Here is a 19,456-nt window from a genome sequence, read left to right as displayed (position 1 = left end):
CACCCCTTGATCAATTGTGCCGAAGCGATGCGTGTGCCAATGCAAACTACAGTAAGTTTCTTCTCTCCAAAGGGACAGGCGCCATGGCGTCTCCAAGTGCCAATACCCCGCATACGGCTGCATATAGTGACCAACGACTTAACATGAGGAAAGTAAATGTCTGCGCTCGGCCTACAACCGTTGACTGTGCTACCACTGTGGGGAAGCCGGTGACTTTTACCGTACTGTGCGTTCCGGCAAATGGGTCTCCCTTGCTTTCACCCTGAAGCGCGTTGCCCGCACTAGGGCGCGCACCCACAGGAATCGAAACTTGTCAGTCAGGACATCATGACCTTGCGGTGACGCAGCGGCGGCAGTCTCGATCACCGTCTCTTAGGCGCTTTGTGCCCCCTAGCAGCAACACTACCCCCTTCGATTCCGCCGGCCGCAGTTACTCCAGCACATCGAAGAAACTAGCACCAGTGACCTGCGGGGGTCAGGTAGCTATCCGCGAAACCTAAATTTGCTCCCTCGACGTCGGCTGTGATCGACATCAATTTCCAACATCTCACATGATACCAGTTTCCGCTGACATTACCATTTCTGTTGATGGCTGCGAAGTAACTGCTCTCGTCAACACCGATGCCGATTACTCTGTTCTCAGTGGTACATTGGCAGCTGCAATGTGGAATGTTACGACGCCTTGGGAAGGTCCCCAGCAGCGCATAGCCACTTGTCGTCTTGTAACACCAACAGGGCGATGAACGGCCAGAATTCAAATCCGCAATTTTACTTTTATTGGCTCTTTCATCGTAATGCCTCATTGTTCGTGTGAAATAACGTTGGTTATGGATTAACCAAAGAAATATCAAGCCATCATCAATCTGCGGAACCTACTCATTTCATTCTCTAGCCAACTCATTGTACCACCGGATGAATACCCCTCAGAGTGAACAGCTATACGTGTCGTTGATCTCACAGTTGCAGTACCTCCACGTAGTAGCATGTTCGTTGTCGGCTAGTGCGAGTCCGACAAAAATGTTCCCAGAATTGCTGAAGCAACGTTTCAGTCCTACTAGGTCGTCAAATCTGCGTCGCAAGAGCTGTTCTAAACTCCATCGCAAGCAAACGGCGATCATGGTGAGGAATTTCAATGGAGAGTTACAGCATTTCGTACAGCGCAGTCTAACAGCAAACTTCGAGAGCTTCAATGCATCAGAAGACTGTGCATCTTTGACAGAACTATCAGTGAGCAGTTCGCATGAGGCAAAGGCCGCCAGTGAAATTGAGGTGAGCCCGCACCTAGCGCCTGCGCAGATGAAGTCTCGTTCGCCTTCTGCACTCGTTCAATGATTGTTAGCGTTCACTTCCAGAGTAAAACAGACTACGTTTATGAAACACCGCATCATCACTGATCCGACTGTGAGGGCGCGCACGAACATACCCACCGGGTTTCCCAGAAGGAGCTTGATGCCATTCGTAGCGAATTCGAGCTGATACTCGAAGACGACAATGTACAACCTTCCAGTAGTCTGTGTGCGTCACCGCTTATATTGGTGAAAAAGAAAGACGGAAACCTACAGTTATGCGCGGATAACCTTAAACTCAACCACTTCACAATAAAGATGTGTATCCCTTGCCCCGCATTGATGACTTCTTAGATCGCCTCCGGCGTGTCTGATCTTTTCATCCATGGACTTGTGCAGTGGCTACTGGCAGATTGAAGTAGATGAGCGCGACCGTGAAAAGACTGCCTTTATTACACCAGACGGCCTGTATGGGTTTGGTGTTCTTCCATTCGGCTTGTCTTAAGTTGCAACAACTTTTCAGCGAATGATGGACAGTGTCTCAACTGGCCTAAAGTGGCAATCGTGTCTCGTGTATTTAGACGACATCATGCTCTTCTTTGCAACGTTTGAACAACACATCGAGCAATCTAAAACCACCCTTCAGGCCATCCTCGCCGCTGGTCTCTCCCTTCAACCTGAAAAATGCCTCATCGCCTACAACGAACTCGAATTCCTTGGCGACGTAGTCATTAACGCCGGAATTTGGCCTGACCCAGAGAAAACTGTGGCTGTTGCCTATTTACCGACACCTAGAAACAAGCGGGGAGTCCGGCGCTTCCTGGAGCTCTCCGCCTGCTACCACAGCTTCGATGAGAATTTTTTCGCACCATGCTGAACCGCTAACTCCGCTTACGAAGGACGACGTTACTTTTGCTTGGGCACAAACAGCAAGACGCCTTTCGCGAGCTGCAGACACGCCCACAGTGACAGTGACAAGAACTTTATTGGAGTGTCCTGAGGAACTTGATTGATTCGGCTCCCCAATCGAGTTGCTGGCTCCGCCCACGACGGGACCGAGAGGAGGTGACTCTCTGCGACGTCGCGGGCCCTCTGGATGGCCTGTAGTTGGTGCGTCAATTCCGAGCTCTTTAGCAAGGCGTCCCACTTTGAGTTGTATGGAAGGTCGGAGCCCGCGTTGTACAGGAACAGATAGAACATGTGGTCGAAGGAGCAGCATGCGTGACCGCATTTGGAGCCCGGCTGCGGAAGTTCGGGTCTATCCAACTGAGGGCTCTGGGAGCAGGTATGATCTCGTCTGTAAGAGCCTGAAAGTAACGGCTTGAGCCCTGTTCAGTTTCGGGATGGGGGGAGGGAATTTCCTCCTGCTGTGTCTGTAATGCGACGTAATTTCGGGATAGGTTGTTAGCGAATCTTTGAAGGGGCAATTCTGTGGAAGAGCCGGACCGTTATTTCGGACGCGGTTCGTGAATTCACGCGCCAGGCAGTTGGCCTGCTCGTTAGGGTTGCAACCCGCTTGGTTAGTTATATCGTTCACGGGGGCCGGGAACCACGCTACGTTATGACCTCCAGTATCTTCGCCCGTAGCAATACGAAAGGATCCGTTGACCATGCTGGCTGCGTGTTTAGAAATTATAGCGGACGAGAAAGCCCTGGACCGCCATGCGCGTGTCGGAGAAAATGGTCATCGGGCCTTTTGCGGCTTGAAGAGCCGAGTATATCGCGGTTTCCTCCTTCTCGTTCGCGTGTCTGCTCCAATTCTGGGCTACTTTGACGCGGATACCGATACAAAAACACACGGATGCAAGCAACATCGGCATCGGTGCTGTTCTTGTGCAGCTACAACTAGGTATCGCTCTAGTTACTGCGTACGCCAGCTGAACTTTATCATCTGCGGAGAGAAATTATTTCACTACCGAAAACGAATGTTTCGCCGTCACGTGGGTCATCACGAAGTTTGGACTTTACCTGCTAGCTTGCTAGCTAGCTTGCCATTTCAAGTGAACGTATTCACTTCCACCTCAGCTGAGGTGGCGCTTCTGGTATACATATTAGCATGCTAATGCAAATATGCACTTTTACTCTTTCTGAGTGGATTAAATCAACACAGCTTGTGTTATAAAATAAAAAGCTGTGTTACTTCAATATAGCTTCTTATTTCTTGTGGGTGCTGTTATCACCTTTCTCTAAACCATTGCAGTTGCTTTATGCACCATTGTTCTTAAATGAATGTGTGGTTGCTGCTACGATACCTTGTGCACACAAGCACTGTGATACCTCTGGGCGCTTCAGGTGGTGATGAATGAAATAAAATACAAGCCAGCTGAGTGTTCCAGTCATGAGGGGAGAGCTTGTCCATTGTCCGCTACTAATGCTTCTCTAACGCTCCCATTAATTAGTCGTAGAGCGGAGGGTGATTAGTCGCTGGTAATTCAGGAGCCTTTCTCTTGGTCGTGTTTTCCGGTTGGCTGACACGACCAACCGCTTTCGCAGAGATCTACCGAGCCTTAATGTTATTACATGACGCACCATGCTACGAGGCCATTGAGCAAGGCTGCTATAGAAAACAAGATACTTCTATAGTTTAAAGTAAAGCTTTATGTTTGCCAGCCACCGAGTACCTTGTATATTTCGATGAGTTCGCTGATGCATTGTAGACTCGCGCCGGGAGTCACTACCACAAAAGGTGTGCCCAAAAGCACGCCGAAAGTGATGCAGGTGATTCCTGACGCATGCGTGATGGGGGCTGCAATCAACACCACGTCGCTGGCATCCCAGGAAAAGCAAGGCCTGCGGCATATTCACATGACACATGTCTGAGGAAAGGTATTGCGAGAAGGAGATGTGTTATTAGTTCGTCAATCTTACAAACCGATCCTTCAAAAGGCGCTTAGGACAAACTATTTATTGAAGCCGTATTGAATATTTCAAGAGAAACAGGAGGTTGGCAGATGAAACCAGAGGTGCTGTGCAGGAAAGCCCGAGTTCGGCAATATTCCATATCTCTGCTAACTCTGGCGGCACTGTCAGAAGATTTAGCTAATGACATCGAGACATCAATTTGAAGCCGGGGCACGCCTCCGATATTGTAAGGTTATCTAGATCCACGCTTGGGTTATCGCAGCTTGGGCACTGTTTCATGGGTGGCCGAAAAACAAGGAGTCAGCGGGTCGAACCAAGAGTGCCTTCATTCATTTGATTATTGTTCCGCCCAGTGCATTAACTGTCCAAGTCAGCTTTAGGAAAAAGTGTCACCTTTTACCACATTCGAATGGGAGCGAAGGGTTAGCGCCACACTGTCCGCATTGGCAGTGGATAGGCAGAAAATGTCCGAAGAAGGAGACACGCCCCTGACGCGCCCCAGAAATCTGTGGCAACTTGCTTGCACCGGGTGTGTAGATAGATAGCCAGATAATCAAGGTATTACGAATTTCGTTGACAGCAATAAGGAGCGCTGGCGCGTAACATTTCCCATTTTTCTCTGTTTGAAACGACGAAGAGTGCACGCTGGCCGCGCTCGTGTTGACATACGTGCCTTTATCTCGATAATTTGTTGTCTGATGCTCTCGCGCATTTCACGTTATCTTTGGTCACTGACTGCCATCGAAAAAACTCAGGCGAGCGAAAAACTCGGGGCATCCTGCATAGCTCTCTAGACCAAGCTTTTTTGGCATTCGGCAATTGATAATGTCCATGCCCTCGTTTGTACTACGACTAAGAAACCAACGTAGAAGTGTAGAAATCGCCTATAAGTGAGCCATCTTCTTTATGCAATCCTTGAAGTATGTTTCAGCGCCAGTCCAACCAACCGCCCGAATTGGATGAGGTACATGCGTCCTTAGTTCTGACGTAAATTTTAGGAGAGGAAACACTTTTGTAACACGCATGCGTTGCATTGAGAAGAAATCATTTTTCCTAAGGCTTGTTTTGTAGTGTACTTTATTTAACGGTATAAATCCTTTTGCGTTACGACTTTTCGGTTACCGCTTTACATTTAAATATTATCCACACTATCTTGCTCACTCCCACCAATGTCCACTACAATGCGCTTTCCATCCAAGTGATTATTGCAGATTCTAGAGTTATTCCCAACCACCATCTCACACCATGGCCCTCCAACTCAGCTATACGCCATGGTTTCAATTTCAGACTATTCTGTAATTATGGAATTCTGATTTCTGAAACGTTGGCAACGCGCTCAATGAACTCACTTTTCCTCCTCTTCCCAACCGAGAATGTTCATGAGGTGTTCAAAACTCACTTTTCGGATAATGGATCCTAAATTACATTATAGTAGAATAATAGAGCGAGAACACAAAAGGCAATAGAGAGGCACAAAACCACGGATCTAGTTTTCACAAAAACCTTTCCAAACTTTTTGCCCTTTTTTTACTATTCTGCTCATTAGTTTGGGCTTACCCTGCCGTTGCCATGTTTGCCACCAAGCCGTAGTGGGTGACGACCACACCTTTTGCAAGACCAGTGGTTCCTGAGGTGTAGCAAATCCCAAGCACGCAATTTTTAGGATCCTCCACGAGGACTTCTCGGAACAAAGCCTCGTCCATGTTAAGGAACGAGGCCGTTGACTCAAATCCTTCCGTAGGAGCCGTCGCAAAGAGTCCCTGCAGAGTAAATTATATTATCATGGATCAAACAGTCACTGTCGCGCTTGGGGTAAACATAGATCTCTCGCTCCTCTCCACGCGCAGATGAATATACATCCTCTAGCTATCCATTCGGCAGCAAAACAAAACAAAATCAAGAAGAAGAAAATCATGTTTGGAGCGTTTCACAAGTTTCATAGCCTTTGGGGGCTGAGAAGTGTTTGAAATTCGAGAAGAAAAAGGGGGCATGTAGGCGTACGTCTAAAAGCAGTTCTTTCGAAAATGTGCGCACATCTGTTGCCCTCCAGCAGCAGTGTGCTGTGCTATCGTTCAGTGTCCATCTAACCTTTGTCCGTGAAGCTGGGCACTGGTAAGTGCTTATTTCAAGCATTAATTATGGTTTATTAATGAGATCTAGCGTACCTCATTTTAATTAGTTGTTGAAAAGACCACGTCATGTTTAAAGAGCGTTGCCAGACGGGACAAGTGAGGTTTAGGAGCACACAGACAAAGCAGCACGATGTCTATGTGCTCCTTCTTGTCTCCACCCGTGGGGTAGCACTGCTTTTCTTTTCTCATGAGTGAACAAGCCCGAAATTCAACCTGGCTTAACACTATACATCTGGGGAACCGGTCTGTGCTTTAACAATTGTACGTGGCAGGAAAGACAGCGTGTGAAGAACAATTTTGGCAGCCTACAAGGGTCAACTCGTCGGAAGGAATGCGGGGCTATCGTTAGTTTATTCAAACCATATTTCATAGCAGATGTAAAGGTGAAACTAATGGGCAAGCGACAGAGGCCTATTGGATCAAGCGGAGATGTGGAACTTACCGCTTGTGTCCCATGCTCATAACAGCCTGCTCCTTAAGGAAACTCCTCTGCACGCATCTTTTGGATAACACGCTGTGTTGACAGGTCATATCGTTTTAACGTTTCGTTGATTTTTCAGCGAGTGCGTTCACCACCGCGATCATGCGACTTATTGCTGTTTTTAAAGCAATTTTTCGTTTTGAATGAAGCTCATTTAGAGGTCAGTGCCCGTTTTATTTTGTGTACTTCTTCCGCATCTGTTTGGTACCGTTACTTTTCTGGAGTATCGTACGAAGAGAATCTGTGCCCCCCCCCCCCCCCCCCCCTCCCTCGCTGCTACTCACGGCAGAAAGTGGACAGGAAGGGCGCACTTACCACACAAGATAGAAGAACGATGAATAACTTGGACTGGCTGCTTGTGCACATATCAATTATGTGGTTCAAATAAAAATCAGCTTGGCAGACTGCCAAAAGTCTGCCACGCTGCCTCTTCAAAAAAATGTGAACGGGATTCTACTGCAAAGCATTTCAGAGCAGCTTCCGCAGAGAACAGGGCAGAGCAGATTCCGTTTTCGTAACAAATTCCACTTAGGCAAGACAGTAGCATCGACAATAAGGCTCTACCACAAACAAAAAGCAATATCATGCAATGTAAACTACCGAAAAATTACTCACGGCAATGAAAGGTCATTGCAACGCAGTATAGGGCAACAAAGCATCTGAAATCCCTCTCGGATGCTTTGTACTATTCTGGTTCATTTTTGATTACCTATTCAGAACAAGGTTATCCGTTCGTCCTGAAATCGCTCGACCGAGATCTATGCGGCAAGATACAAAGGCTCATTGGCGTTAGTCAGAAAAAGGGTGTATTGATTCATCGATTTCCTGACAACAGAGATCTCGAAAGCAGGAATATTTTAAAATAACAAGTCGTTAGTCGTGATCCCTTGATAAATGCAATAAAGTTTTTGTACATGTTGCGTAAAACATAGTTGTTGTAGCGAAGAACACTCCTCTGCAGCGCTGTTCTCGGGAAACGCTGCTCATCCTGAGGCCCTGCGCTGACGGTCGGCCCAACCGCTGTTGGCTAATAAACACCCTTTCATTATATATAAATGTCAATAAATGTATGAGTCTTTGTTAAAAACGAGTTGCCAACAGTATACTATTAGGAGCAGTTATAATTCGCACGTAGATGATGCGAGGTTCCTACAAAATTGTGCAAATAAAGAAGAACACAAACTTTTTTACAGAACCAGCTACATCGGTAGCTGATTACCGTGTGTGTAATCGAAGACATGTAACAACACTTTTGGGCAGATAATAATAAAACAGTATTTGTATGCGCGACATTATTGAATAAACATTTTTTTCAACTGTAGTTATTCAAGCGTATGATCACGAATGTAAAAGAAACTTAATATATCCCCTCTAAAGAAATGGATGCTGTCCTTGAGTATTACCAACTTTTTCACTCAGTGTTCATATTGATAACAGACCATGTAATAGGCAGAGGCTCCGAGATCCTACCCGGCGAAGCCCCAGTAACTATTGACTGAAGAGAAGACAAAGAAGAGCACGCTGTTACATACTGAGAGATACAGTGAAGTACTCTTCAGGTGTACAAAGCACTAATAATAATGCATACTAGAGCTTTCTTTGTATTTTCATGTCAATAACACTATGCAGTTAGACAAGCCAGGTGTACAGCAGTTGCTGAAACTATTATTTTATTGCAGCAAAAAATGTTCTGTGCATATTCTCACCTTTATTTCTAATGAAGACGCCGCCTTACGAGCCTTTTCCGCAAAGGCGGCATCCGTTAGAATGTGAGTGCTGTCGCTGTCGCTTAGCTGGTAGCGCAGTTCGCCTTGGTTGTGGGAAGGAAAGAAGAAACAAAGAAATTCATGTCAATGTTGGAGTCTAAAGGACGTGAAGCTTCTTTGAGTTGGAAGGCGAGATTTCAGCACCAGCGCGTGACACGACCACCGCTTCATTGCTTGCGCCACTTAGCTGCGCGCCTCGTGAGGCAGAAGGCGATGTACGATGCTCGGAAACGCGTTGTTGAATGAATGAATGGATTCTGGGGTTTTACGTGACAAAATCACGATTTGTTTATTAGGCGCGCGGTAGTTTAATTTTCTGGGTTAATTTCGAGCACCAGGAGACCTTTACCGTGCGCCCAATTCAACAGGCACGGGCGTTTTTGGCATTTCATCGCCATCGGAAGGCGGCCGCCGTGATCGGGATTGGATCCCGCGACTTAGTACTTAGCGCCGTGTTATTCAGATTTATATGCACAGATAATTACGACACATGCACAACTGTACGAAAAAAATTCGCCAGAAGCAATCTCACGATAAATCTCGATCTTAATGCGATTAGCATTGAAACGATGAAGTGGCACACGCTACTGCCAACGTCAAAACTTCTAAGCAGCCGGCCTCCTCTATAATGTCTTACTGCGCACGCTGCGCCATCTAGCGGTGTCACTGTAATGTCTACGTGTGGCACGAGTTTGATACCGTTGATCATAGGATAAACTTAGAGAAACTTAAAGTTAGCGTCAACAGATTCATTGAACAGTGACACACTTCTACTAGCACATACCGGACCTGAATTGATATAAAAGAGGGTCATTCAAGAGCAGCACCGACCGAGCGGCACAAACTCAGTGCTCCAAGTCGGTTTCAACGGGGTTCATTCAAGTTCGGTACATAACCAGTGCAGCATTTCCAGTGTCGCATTTCATGGTCCACATTGGCGTCAAAGATGGCCGTTGAAAAAAGCCAAATAGGTACAGAGTGCCTAATATCAGTTACGTAAGTTGGTCCAGCGGTTAGTTTCGAATCCTGTTCCCGCATCACATAAAAAATAAAATTTGGCGGGAAAACGGTTTGAGATGTACGTAATAGATAGATAGATAGATAGATAGATAGATAGATAGATAGATAGATAGATAGATAGATAGAGTTAATTTGACGATAGAGAGGTGGTCTTGCTGTTGTGGTGTGGCTCAGTTTATGCGACTACAGCGAAGCGCAGGACGATTTCACACGCTGCTGTATCGGTCAATAACCAAAAACGAAGGACGCTGGTGGGTTCCGCGAAGAGGGGATGCGGGAGACACCCACGCGTGGAAAGAAATCGGATTAGTGGTTGCATCGCAGAAGAGGCGCCAGATCTGCACCCTCGCTTGGAACAAAAGGGAAGACGGTCCGAGCTGAAGGCGGGCGTTCAGGGAGACGGGCGTGAGGATAAAAGGTAGGGCGTGCTTGAGCTCGCAGCCACCGCTAATGCCCATGCGCTTCCCACATGTCCCGCTCACCGTCTCGGTCACGAAAACTGGGCGACACGACACTGCCCATCTGGTTTGGCATCCGCGCGCCTTCTGAGAATGCCTTGTGAAAACGGCGGCATCTTATGACCATTTAGCCGGCTACGACAGATGGATTCGTTTGTGTGCGACCGCCATCGGATCCTAATTATGGTGTTTAAATTTCAAGCGAACCGGCCTGCAGCTGCACGGTGGACCGAGCTTTCTTAGTACTGGCAGGACAGCCGCCTTCTTGTCGTTTCCCACGGACCGTCTTCGTCCCGGGACCGGCAGCTGGGTCTTCTTCGCTTCGGCTCCGCACCGTGACAGCGAAAATGGCCAATCGCTTATATCTCCAAGTGCCCACAAACATACCAACGCCTTCATACAAGTGAGCGCTCTCTACTGATCCCCCTTGAGATTTCGGCGAGCCCCAGGGGGCACACCAGGCCCGAAAACCCGCCCTCCTTGCGCCACTGCCGTGCTACGCCTCACGACGCAACCTCCCCTACTGTTGCAAGTATGGAGGTTCAGGTGCAAGGTACGGACATGGACCCGAGCCAGTATGACCCTCGGAACTGTATCCAAGGCCTGAGAACTCAGGTGAACCACCGGGAAACCAGAAAAGCGAGCCAAGGTACAAACGCCGATCCGGCTGGTCGGGAGACGCGGGAGACCGCCACAACTCCCGCGTTCCATAGCTCCTCGACGCAGCTACGCGCGCTCCCTACAGCAGCACAAAAGATCAAGCAACTGCCGGTTTTTCCCCCAGACGAATATAAAGTCGTCTTCCACTCCCAGGGAGGCCTTGACCTTACGACGCTCCAGCCACACTACCTCCTCCCCGCTCTCATGCAGGCCACTGCACTGACCGACCCATCTACGCTGACACATCGGGTTCACCGCGTCCATAACACTTGCATAGTGTCGGTGGCGAATCAAGATGACGCTTTCAGGCTCGTAAAACTCCAGCACATAATCTACGACGAACTTGAGTATGCCATGGCGGCATATATTGCACCCCCTGATGGCTCAGTTAGGGGAGTTATTACGAACGCTTACTGGAAAGAATCGCCACAAGGACTTCTAGCAGACTTGATCGCCCGCAACCCCCACGTTACTGCACTAGATGCTCGATGGCTGGGACTCACACGTTCGATACTCATCACCTTCGGCCAAGCCATCGTCCCCCGAAAAATTGGTTATGGCGGAGGACTGCATCTGTGTACGCCCTATACACCATGAGTCGAGACCTGCAGTAACCGCCGCATCACAGTTCACCACTACGATTTATGCATCCAACCTAGGACACACAAGTGCCCCAGATGCAGCGAGCTACACCCGAAGGAGCCAATTACAACATGAACTCCACTCTGCATCATTTTCTAAGGCCCTGATTTGTCCGGGACCTGGAAATGCAAGCACCGCCACCTCCATAGGACAACCAAGCCAACCTCCGAACGCGAAGTACGATGCCGGCAACGAGTAGACCACCACTTACCGCGCAGTGCAGGATCTGAACGCTCGGAAGCACCTGTCGGCCAACAAACAGGGCGCTCTAGGAGCTCGGAGCGACCGACATGTGCCGACAAGCTGAAGACGCCCAACGTGACCACAAAACTGGCAAGCAACACCCCGCTTACCCTGGAACCCCGTGACCAGTAGGCTTGGGCTCTTCGTGTGTAGGTAAGCCGCCTCACAACACACAAACCTGTTCCCCCCTCCTCCCCACCTTGGAATCCAAATTCTACTTAGAATCCGAATTTGACGCTGAATTGGTAGTTCTGGAGGCGCGCCTCGAAACCAAATTCACAACACTCGGCGAGCAGCTATCTTCTCGCCTTGAGCAACAGATGGACACACTTTTTACACGGTTAAGCCTAACTCTCGGACGTACTTTTGCACAACTTGAGACGCGCCTTGAGAGGCTGGAGGCAAATAAAAGCTCTTCACATGAGAGGTCCCCTACCTCCATCCAACGCCCGCCTACTCCTCTTACTTCTGGCGGGCCGGGATAATTCTACCCACGTATCACTAATTTAATGAAACTGCCACGGGTTTCGGAAAGCGCGCACCACTGTAACTCTTAATACCTACCCTCCCTGCCGTACCTAAGCTCCTTTTGTTACGTGACACACAACATCAAGCCAAACTTCCCAATTACCACGCAGTACACTCAACCAGATACGGAACACATAAAACACATAAGGAAGTATAATATGGATAGCATTGACCGTGCTCTCAGGAACGGAGGAAGCTTAAAAGCAGTGAAGAAGAAAGTAGGAATAGGCAGGAATCACATGTATGCGTTAAGAGACAACGCCGGCAATATTATTACTAATATGGATGAGGAGTTCTATAGAGATTTATGCAGTACCAGTGGCACCCACGACGATAATGGAAGAGAGCATAGCCTAGAGGAAATTGAAATCCCACAAGTAACTACGGAAGAAGCAAAGAAAGCCTTGCGAGCTATGCAAAGGGGGAAGGCTGCTGGGAAGAATCAGGTGACAGCAGATTTGTTGAAGGATGGTGGGCAGCTTGTTCTAGGAAAACTGGCCACGCTGTACACGCAATGCCTCATGACTTCGAGCGTACCGGTATCTTGGAAGAACGCTAACACAATCCTAATCCATAAGAAAGGGGACGCCAAAGACTTGAAAAATTATAGTCCGTTCAGCTTACTGTCCGTTGCCTACAAAGTATTTACTAAGGTAATCGCAAATAGAATCAGGAACACCTTAGACTTCTGTCAACCAAAGGACCAGGGAGGATTCCGTAAAGGCTACTCAACAATAGACCATATTCACACTATCAATCAGGTGATAGAAAAATGTGCGGAATATAACCAACCCTTATACATAGCTTTCATTGATGACGAGAAAGCGTTTGATTCAGTCGAAACCTCAGCAGTCACGGAGGCATTCCGGATCAGGGTGCAGACGAGCTGTATGTAGAAATACTGAAAGATATCTATAGCGACTCCACAGCCACCGTAGTGGTCCATAAAGAAATCAACAAAATCCCAATAAAGATAGGCGTCAGGCAGGGAGATACGATCTCTCCAGTGCTGTTCACAGCATGTTTACAGGAGGTATTCAGAGACCTGGATTGGGAAGAATTGGGGATAAGAGTTAATGGAGAATACCTTAGTAACCTGCGATTCGCTGGTGATATTGCCTTGCTTAGTAACTCAGGGGACCAATTGCAATGCATGCTCAATGACCTGGAGAGGCAAAGCAGAAGAGTGGTTCTAAAAATTAATCTGCAGAAAACTAAAGTAATGTATAACAGCCGCGGAAGAGAACAGCAGTTTACGATAGGTAGTGAGGCACTGGAAGTGGCAAGGGAATACAACTACTTTGGACATGTTGTGACCGCGGATCCGGATCATGAGACCCAAATAATCAGAAGAATAAGAATGGGCTGGGGTGCGTTTCGCAGGCATTCTCAGATCATGAACAGGAGGTTGTCATTATCCCTCAAGAAAAAAGTGCATAACAGCTGTGTCTTACCCGTACCCACGTACGGGGCAGAAGCCTGGAGGCTTACGAAAAGCGTTCTATTTAAATTGAGGACGACGCAACGAGCTATGGAAAGAATGATGATTGTAACGTTCAGACGTTCAGGGATAATAGCAGATTGGGTGAGGGAACAAACACGAGTTAATGACATCTTAGTTGTAATCAAGAAAAAGAAATGGGCATGGGCAGGACATGTAATGAGGAGGGAAGATAACCAATGATGATTAAGGGTTACGGATTGGATTCCAAGGGAAAGGAAGCGTAGCAGGGGGTGGCAGAGAGTTAGGTGGGTGGGTGAGATAAAGAAGTTTGCAGGGACAACATGCACACAATTAGTACGTGACCGTGGTAGTTGGAGAAGTATGGGAGAGGCCTTTGCCCTGCAGTGGGCGTAACCAGGCTGATGATGATGATGATGACACTCAAACACCACCAACAACCTTCGGGTATCCACATTGATACATCGCACTATTACCTCCCAAGAACACACAATCACCTCCACCACCCCGTGTGTTCTCATCGAAATCATTCCCATGAAATGTAATACACCTCCGATCTTTACAGCCAACATATACCACAACCCACGCCAAGCCACGACCAGTCTCGGTGGTCTACTCCGGAAAATTAATCGCATCGCGGGCTGAAATCCCGTGCGCATAGGAGGCGACGTTAACTCTCAGCATACAGACTGGGGTTATCGGTACACCACAGCACGTGGTCGCAGGTGTTGGACTACCATCCAAGACCTGCGCTTTACTACACATAACCTTTTTCACACACCCACCCGAATCGGCCATAGTGTAACCATGTACCCTAGTCAGGCTCTTGCATTCAGCCGTTGCCTCAAAGGTCTCTCGTGGTCACGTACGCAACACACATTCGGAAGCGACCATTACATTAACGCCATCAAAATACCTCACACACAACACAGCCCTCGCCTCCTCACCCACAATCTTATCAAATGGGCCGTAATCCGGTCCGCACGCCAAGAACTCCCAGACACCCCGATATAAGACATTTATCATTGGGTAAAGTCTCTCCCAAACGACATAACCACGCACACATAACATATTACCACGTCACCCGACACCTCAACACTGGACACGCTCCTAGCCCACCTCTGGGAGGCACACCACAGCATCCTGAAGAGACGGAAACAACAGAAAGATAATAGAAAGTTAAAACGAAGACTGGTCACGCTAGAGGCAATTCGCTGCACACGCCGAGGAGCTGTGCCGTTCCATTTGGGGTAAAGTGTGCAACAGTATATCTGGCAACCTCTCTACCAAGAACGCATGGCAACTATTACGGCACCTTGTTGACCCCACACACTCACGCACAGCATCACAAAACTACATTGTGCACCTCATTCGCAACTCCACGCTCTCCCCCGACACCCTTGTGGACCACCTCTGGACAGAACACGCGCCACCGGGTATCTCCTCCCCCCTTTCACCCTACACAAGAGCCCCGAATGAGGCCCTTGACACCAATATTTCGGAACAAGAGGTCCGCATGGCCCTGAAAAACATCCGCACAAGCCCTACACCGGGAAAAGACAGAATAACAAACTCTGTGCTCCCCAACCTGGATCACACAGACTACAGAATATTTTAATCAATGCTGTAGAGAGGGCACCCTGCCACAGTCCTGGCGCCATGCCAAAATTATCTTCATCGCGAAACAGAAGAAACCCCACACCATATCAAACCTCCGCCCCACATTACTAGCATCATGTGTCGGCAAACTGCTCGAGCATGTTGCTTTAAACAGACTCAATCAGCATATGCACGATCACAACCTATATCCGCACAGCATGGTGAGCTTCCGCCCATATCTCTCCGCCCAAGATGCCATGGCTCAATTGACGCACGACAGCTTTGACCCTCTCATCCCCGCTCATACTAAAGCCGTCTTGGTCATGGACTTGTCCGAAGCCTTTGATCGCGTAAAACACCAAGTGATCATGGCGGTTCTCTCCTCCCTCAGTGCAGGCGCCCGCATGTACGCCTACATGCGAGCCTTCCTCTTGGGACGCAGGGCCGAGGTTCATATTGGCTCCCATGCGTACCCTCCATGCACCCTCAGCGGAGTGGGCACTCCGCAAAGTTCTGTCCTTTCCCCTTTTTTTCAATATCCCTCGCCATCACCACACACTCTCTGCAGACGACATTACTGTGTGGGCCATCCACGGCAGTGATGGCGACGTAGAGGAAACTTCACGAACCACCGGAAACATCACACAACAACACGCACAAAGCATTGGTCTCTCCTGTTCCCCGGAAAAATCTCAGATACTTCTCATGTGTCCCTCACCACGTACTATTCCCACGGCCCCCATCACCGTTACTCTGACCGGACACCCTACCCCGGAGGTCGACACATTCCGGATCCTGGGCCTTCACCTCCAGAGCAACGGCCGGAACACTTTCACTATCCGGAAACCCAAGCAGGTGACTGAAGCGCTGTCTCACCTCATTTGCAGAATTTCCAGCAAACCCTATTGCATGAAGAAGCGCGATTTGTGTTGTCTTGTTCATGCCTTCCTACTCAGCCGTTACCTCTACACAGTCCCATATCGTCGACTTCGAGAAGAAGAAGTCGCCACCCTATATGCTATGCTTCGTAAAGCCTGCAAGGTGGCCCTACACTTCCCCCCTTACACGCAAACCACCAAACTTCTCCAGCCTGGGCTCCACAACACCACACACGAACTCATGGAGGCCCACAGACAACTACAATACACTCGCTTAGCCCAACCTTTCAAAGGACGTTACATACTAGACGCTCTTAAAATTCGCAAATCAGCAGCGGACCCCACACTGCCAGTTCCCCACCCCATACACACTCAGCGCATAGTAAAACCCCTCCCTCGGAACACCCACGCCACCTAATATTCGGGCCGCCGCAAAGCCCGTGAAAAAGCTCTCCACAAATGCTACGGTTTCGAAGCTGACGCCGTATGGGTGGACGCAACATGCACGGGCGAAAACACGACAGCTGTAGTCGTTGACAATACACTCCATCCCATCGCAACTCTCCACCTTCCTGATGCATCCACCCCGGAATCCTCCGAAGAAGCGGCGATCGCGCCTGCCCTCACACACACTGATGCTCGGTACGTCCTTACCGACTCAAAAACCGCACTCCTAAATTTTGCACGAGGACGAATCCACGAGACCACTTTCCGCATTCTCAGCTCGCCCTCCGCAAACCCGCCCCGCAAGGTGGAACTGATCTGGGTGCCTGCGCACTCTGGGAACCCCGGCAACGAAGCCACCTGTGACCACGCGCAAGGCCTCATCAAACGGGCGGCGGTGGAATGGGGTCGAGCTCATCCCAGGAGCGGATGCACTTGTTCAGCGAGTTGACCTAGGCATATCGCGCCGAACCTCAGCTATACCTCCCACACCACCAATCCCTCCATCCTCCTCCTCCTCCTCCTCCTCCTCCTCCTCCTCCTCCTCCTCCTCCTCCTCCTCCTCCTCATCATCATCATCATCATCATCATCATCATCAGCAGCAGCAGCAGCAGCAGCAGCAGCAGCAGCAGCAGCAGCAGCAGCAGCAGCAGCAGCCTGGTTACGCCCACTGCAGGGCAAATGCCTTTCCCATACTTCTCCAACTACCCCGGTCATGTACTAATTGTGGCCATGTCGTCCCTGCAAACTTCTTAATCTCATCCGCCCACCTAACTTTCTGCCGCCCCCTGCTACGCTTCCCTTCCCTGGAATCCAGTCCGTAACCTTTGATGTCCATCCGTTATCTTCCCTCCTCATTACGTGTCCTGCCCATGCCCCATTTCTTTTTCTTGATTTCAACTAATATGCCATTAACTCTATAGAGAAATGTGCGGAATATAACCAACACTTATATATAGCTTTCATTGATTACGAGAAAGCGTTTGATTCTGTCGAAACCTCAGCAGTCATGGAGGCATTACGGAATCAGGGTGTAGACGAGCCGTATGTAAAAATACTGAAAGATATTTATAGCGGCTCCACAGCCACCGTAGTCCTCCATAAAGAAAGCAACAAAATCCCAATAAAGAAAGGCGTCAGGCAGGGAGATACGATCTCTCCAATGCTATTCACAGCGTGTTTACAGGAGGTATTCAGAGACGTGGATTGGGAAGAATTGGGGATAAAAATTAATGGAAAATACCTTAGTAACTTGCGATTCGCTGATGATATTGCCTTGCTTAGTAACTCAGGGGACCAATTGCAATGCATGCTCACTGACCTGGAGAGGCAAAGCAGAAGAGTGGGTCTAAAAATTAATCTGCAGAAAACTAAAGTAATGTTTAACAGTCTCGGAAGAGAACAGCAATTTACAATAGGCAGCGAGGCACTGGAAGTTGTTAGGGAATACATCTACTTAGGGCAGGTAGTGACGGCGGATCCGGATCATGAGACGGAAATAATCAGAAGAATAAGAATGGGCTGGGGTGCGTTTGGCAGGCATTCTCAGATCATGAACAGCAGGTTGCCATTATCCCTCAAGAGAAAAGTGTATAATAGCTGTCTTACCAGTACTCACCTACGGGGCAGAAATCTGGAGGCTTATGAAAAGGGTTCTACTCAAATTGAGGACGACGCAACGAGCTATGGAAAGAAGAATGATAGGTGTAACGTTAAGGGATAAGAAAAGAGCAGATTGGGTGAGGGAACAAACGCGAGTTAATGACATCTTAGTTGAAATCAAGAAAAAGAAATGGGCATGGGCAGGACAGGCATAACCGATGGTCATTAAGGGTTACGGACTGGATCCCAAGGGAAGGGAAGCGTAGCAGGGGGCGGCAGAAAGTTAGGTGGGCGGATGAGATGAAGAAGTTTGCAGGGACAGCATGGCCGCAATCGGTACATGACCGGGGTTGTTGGAGAAGTATGGGAGAGGCCTTTGCCCTGCAGTGGGCGTAACCAGGCTGATGATGATGATGATGATGTCATTAACTCGCGTTTGTTCCCTCACCCAATTTGCTCTTTTCTTATCCCTTAATGTTACACCCATCATTCTTCTTTCCATAGCTCGTTGCGTCGTCCTCAATTTAAGTAGAACCTTTTTCGTAAGCCTCCAGGTTTCTGCCCCATACGTGAGTACTGGTAAGACGCAGCTGTTATAGACTTTTCTCTTGAGGGATAATGGCAACCTGCTGTTCATGATCTGAACGCACCCCAAACGCACCCCAAACGCACCCCAGCCCATTCTTATTCTTCTGATTATTTCAGTTTCATCATCCGGATCCGCGGTCACTACCTGCCCTAAGTAGACGTATTCCCTTACCACTTCCAGTGCCTCGCTACCTATCGTAAGCTGCTGTTTTCTACCGAGACTGTTAAACGTTACTTTAGTTTTCTGCAGATTAATTTTTAGACCCACCCTTCTGCTTTGCCTCTCCAGATCAGTGAGCATGCATTGCAATTGGTCCCCTCAGCTAATAAGCAAGGCAATATCATCAGCGAATCGCAAGTTCCTAAGGTATTCTCCATTAACTCTTATCCCCAATTCTTCCCAATCCAGGTCTCTGAATACCTCCTGTAAACACGCTGTGAGTAGCATTGGAGAGATCGTATCTCCCGGCCTGACTCCTTTCTTTATTGGGATTTTGTTGCTTTCTTTATGGAGGACTACGGTGGCTCTGGTGAGGGAGTGCGTTGCCGGGCCTGATCCCGGTGAACAGAACCGGTAACGCACTCCCTCACCATAGCAGGATTGCCACCCTGGTGCAGTACTTCGCCACAAGCTCCTATACGAATACAACAATCAAACCAATCCCTTGGGAATTTTCCCGAAATATGATGGCACCGCCTCGAGACCCACACCCTTCACTCCCCCTGTTTCCTTTCCCGCATCCGCCCGGGAGCATACACCCCCTCGTGTGCTCAATGCACTCACCCCCATGCTACTACGCTTAC

At 48.7% G+C, this 19,456-nt stretch overlaps 1 protein-coding gene across 1 annotated transcript in view; it reads right to left on the bottom strand.

Annotated features, from left to right (window-relative positions):
* The window catches only part of LOC126530603 (uncharacterized), an 87,285-nt gene that overhangs the window by 46,760 nt on the left and 21,069 nt on the right, over positions 1-19,456 (bottom strand). Inside the window, exons 3-5 of the mRNA XM_050177864.3 lie at positions 8,468-8,571; positions 5,706-5,908; positions 3,908-4,076 (exon numbers count right to left, since the gene is read on the bottom strand). Of these exons, the coding sequence (XP_050033821.3) occupies positions 3,908-4,076; positions 5,706-5,908; positions 8,468-8,571 (476 nt within the window). The remainder of the gene's footprint in view (positions 1-3,907; positions 4,077-5,705; positions 5,909-8,467; positions 8,572-19,456) is intronic.

This window comes from Dermacentor andersoni, chromosome 4 (genome assembly GCF_023375885.2).
Source record: "Dermacentor andersoni chromosome 4, qqDerAnde1_hic_scaffold, whole genome shotgun sequence".
Classification (NCBI taxonomy): Eukaryota; Metazoa; Arthropoda; class Arachnida; order Ixodida; family Ixodidae; genus Dermacentor; species Dermacentor andersoni.
The sequence above is the reverse complement of the archived record's forward strand: the minus strand, read 5'-3'. Positions and strand labels throughout refer to the sequence as shown.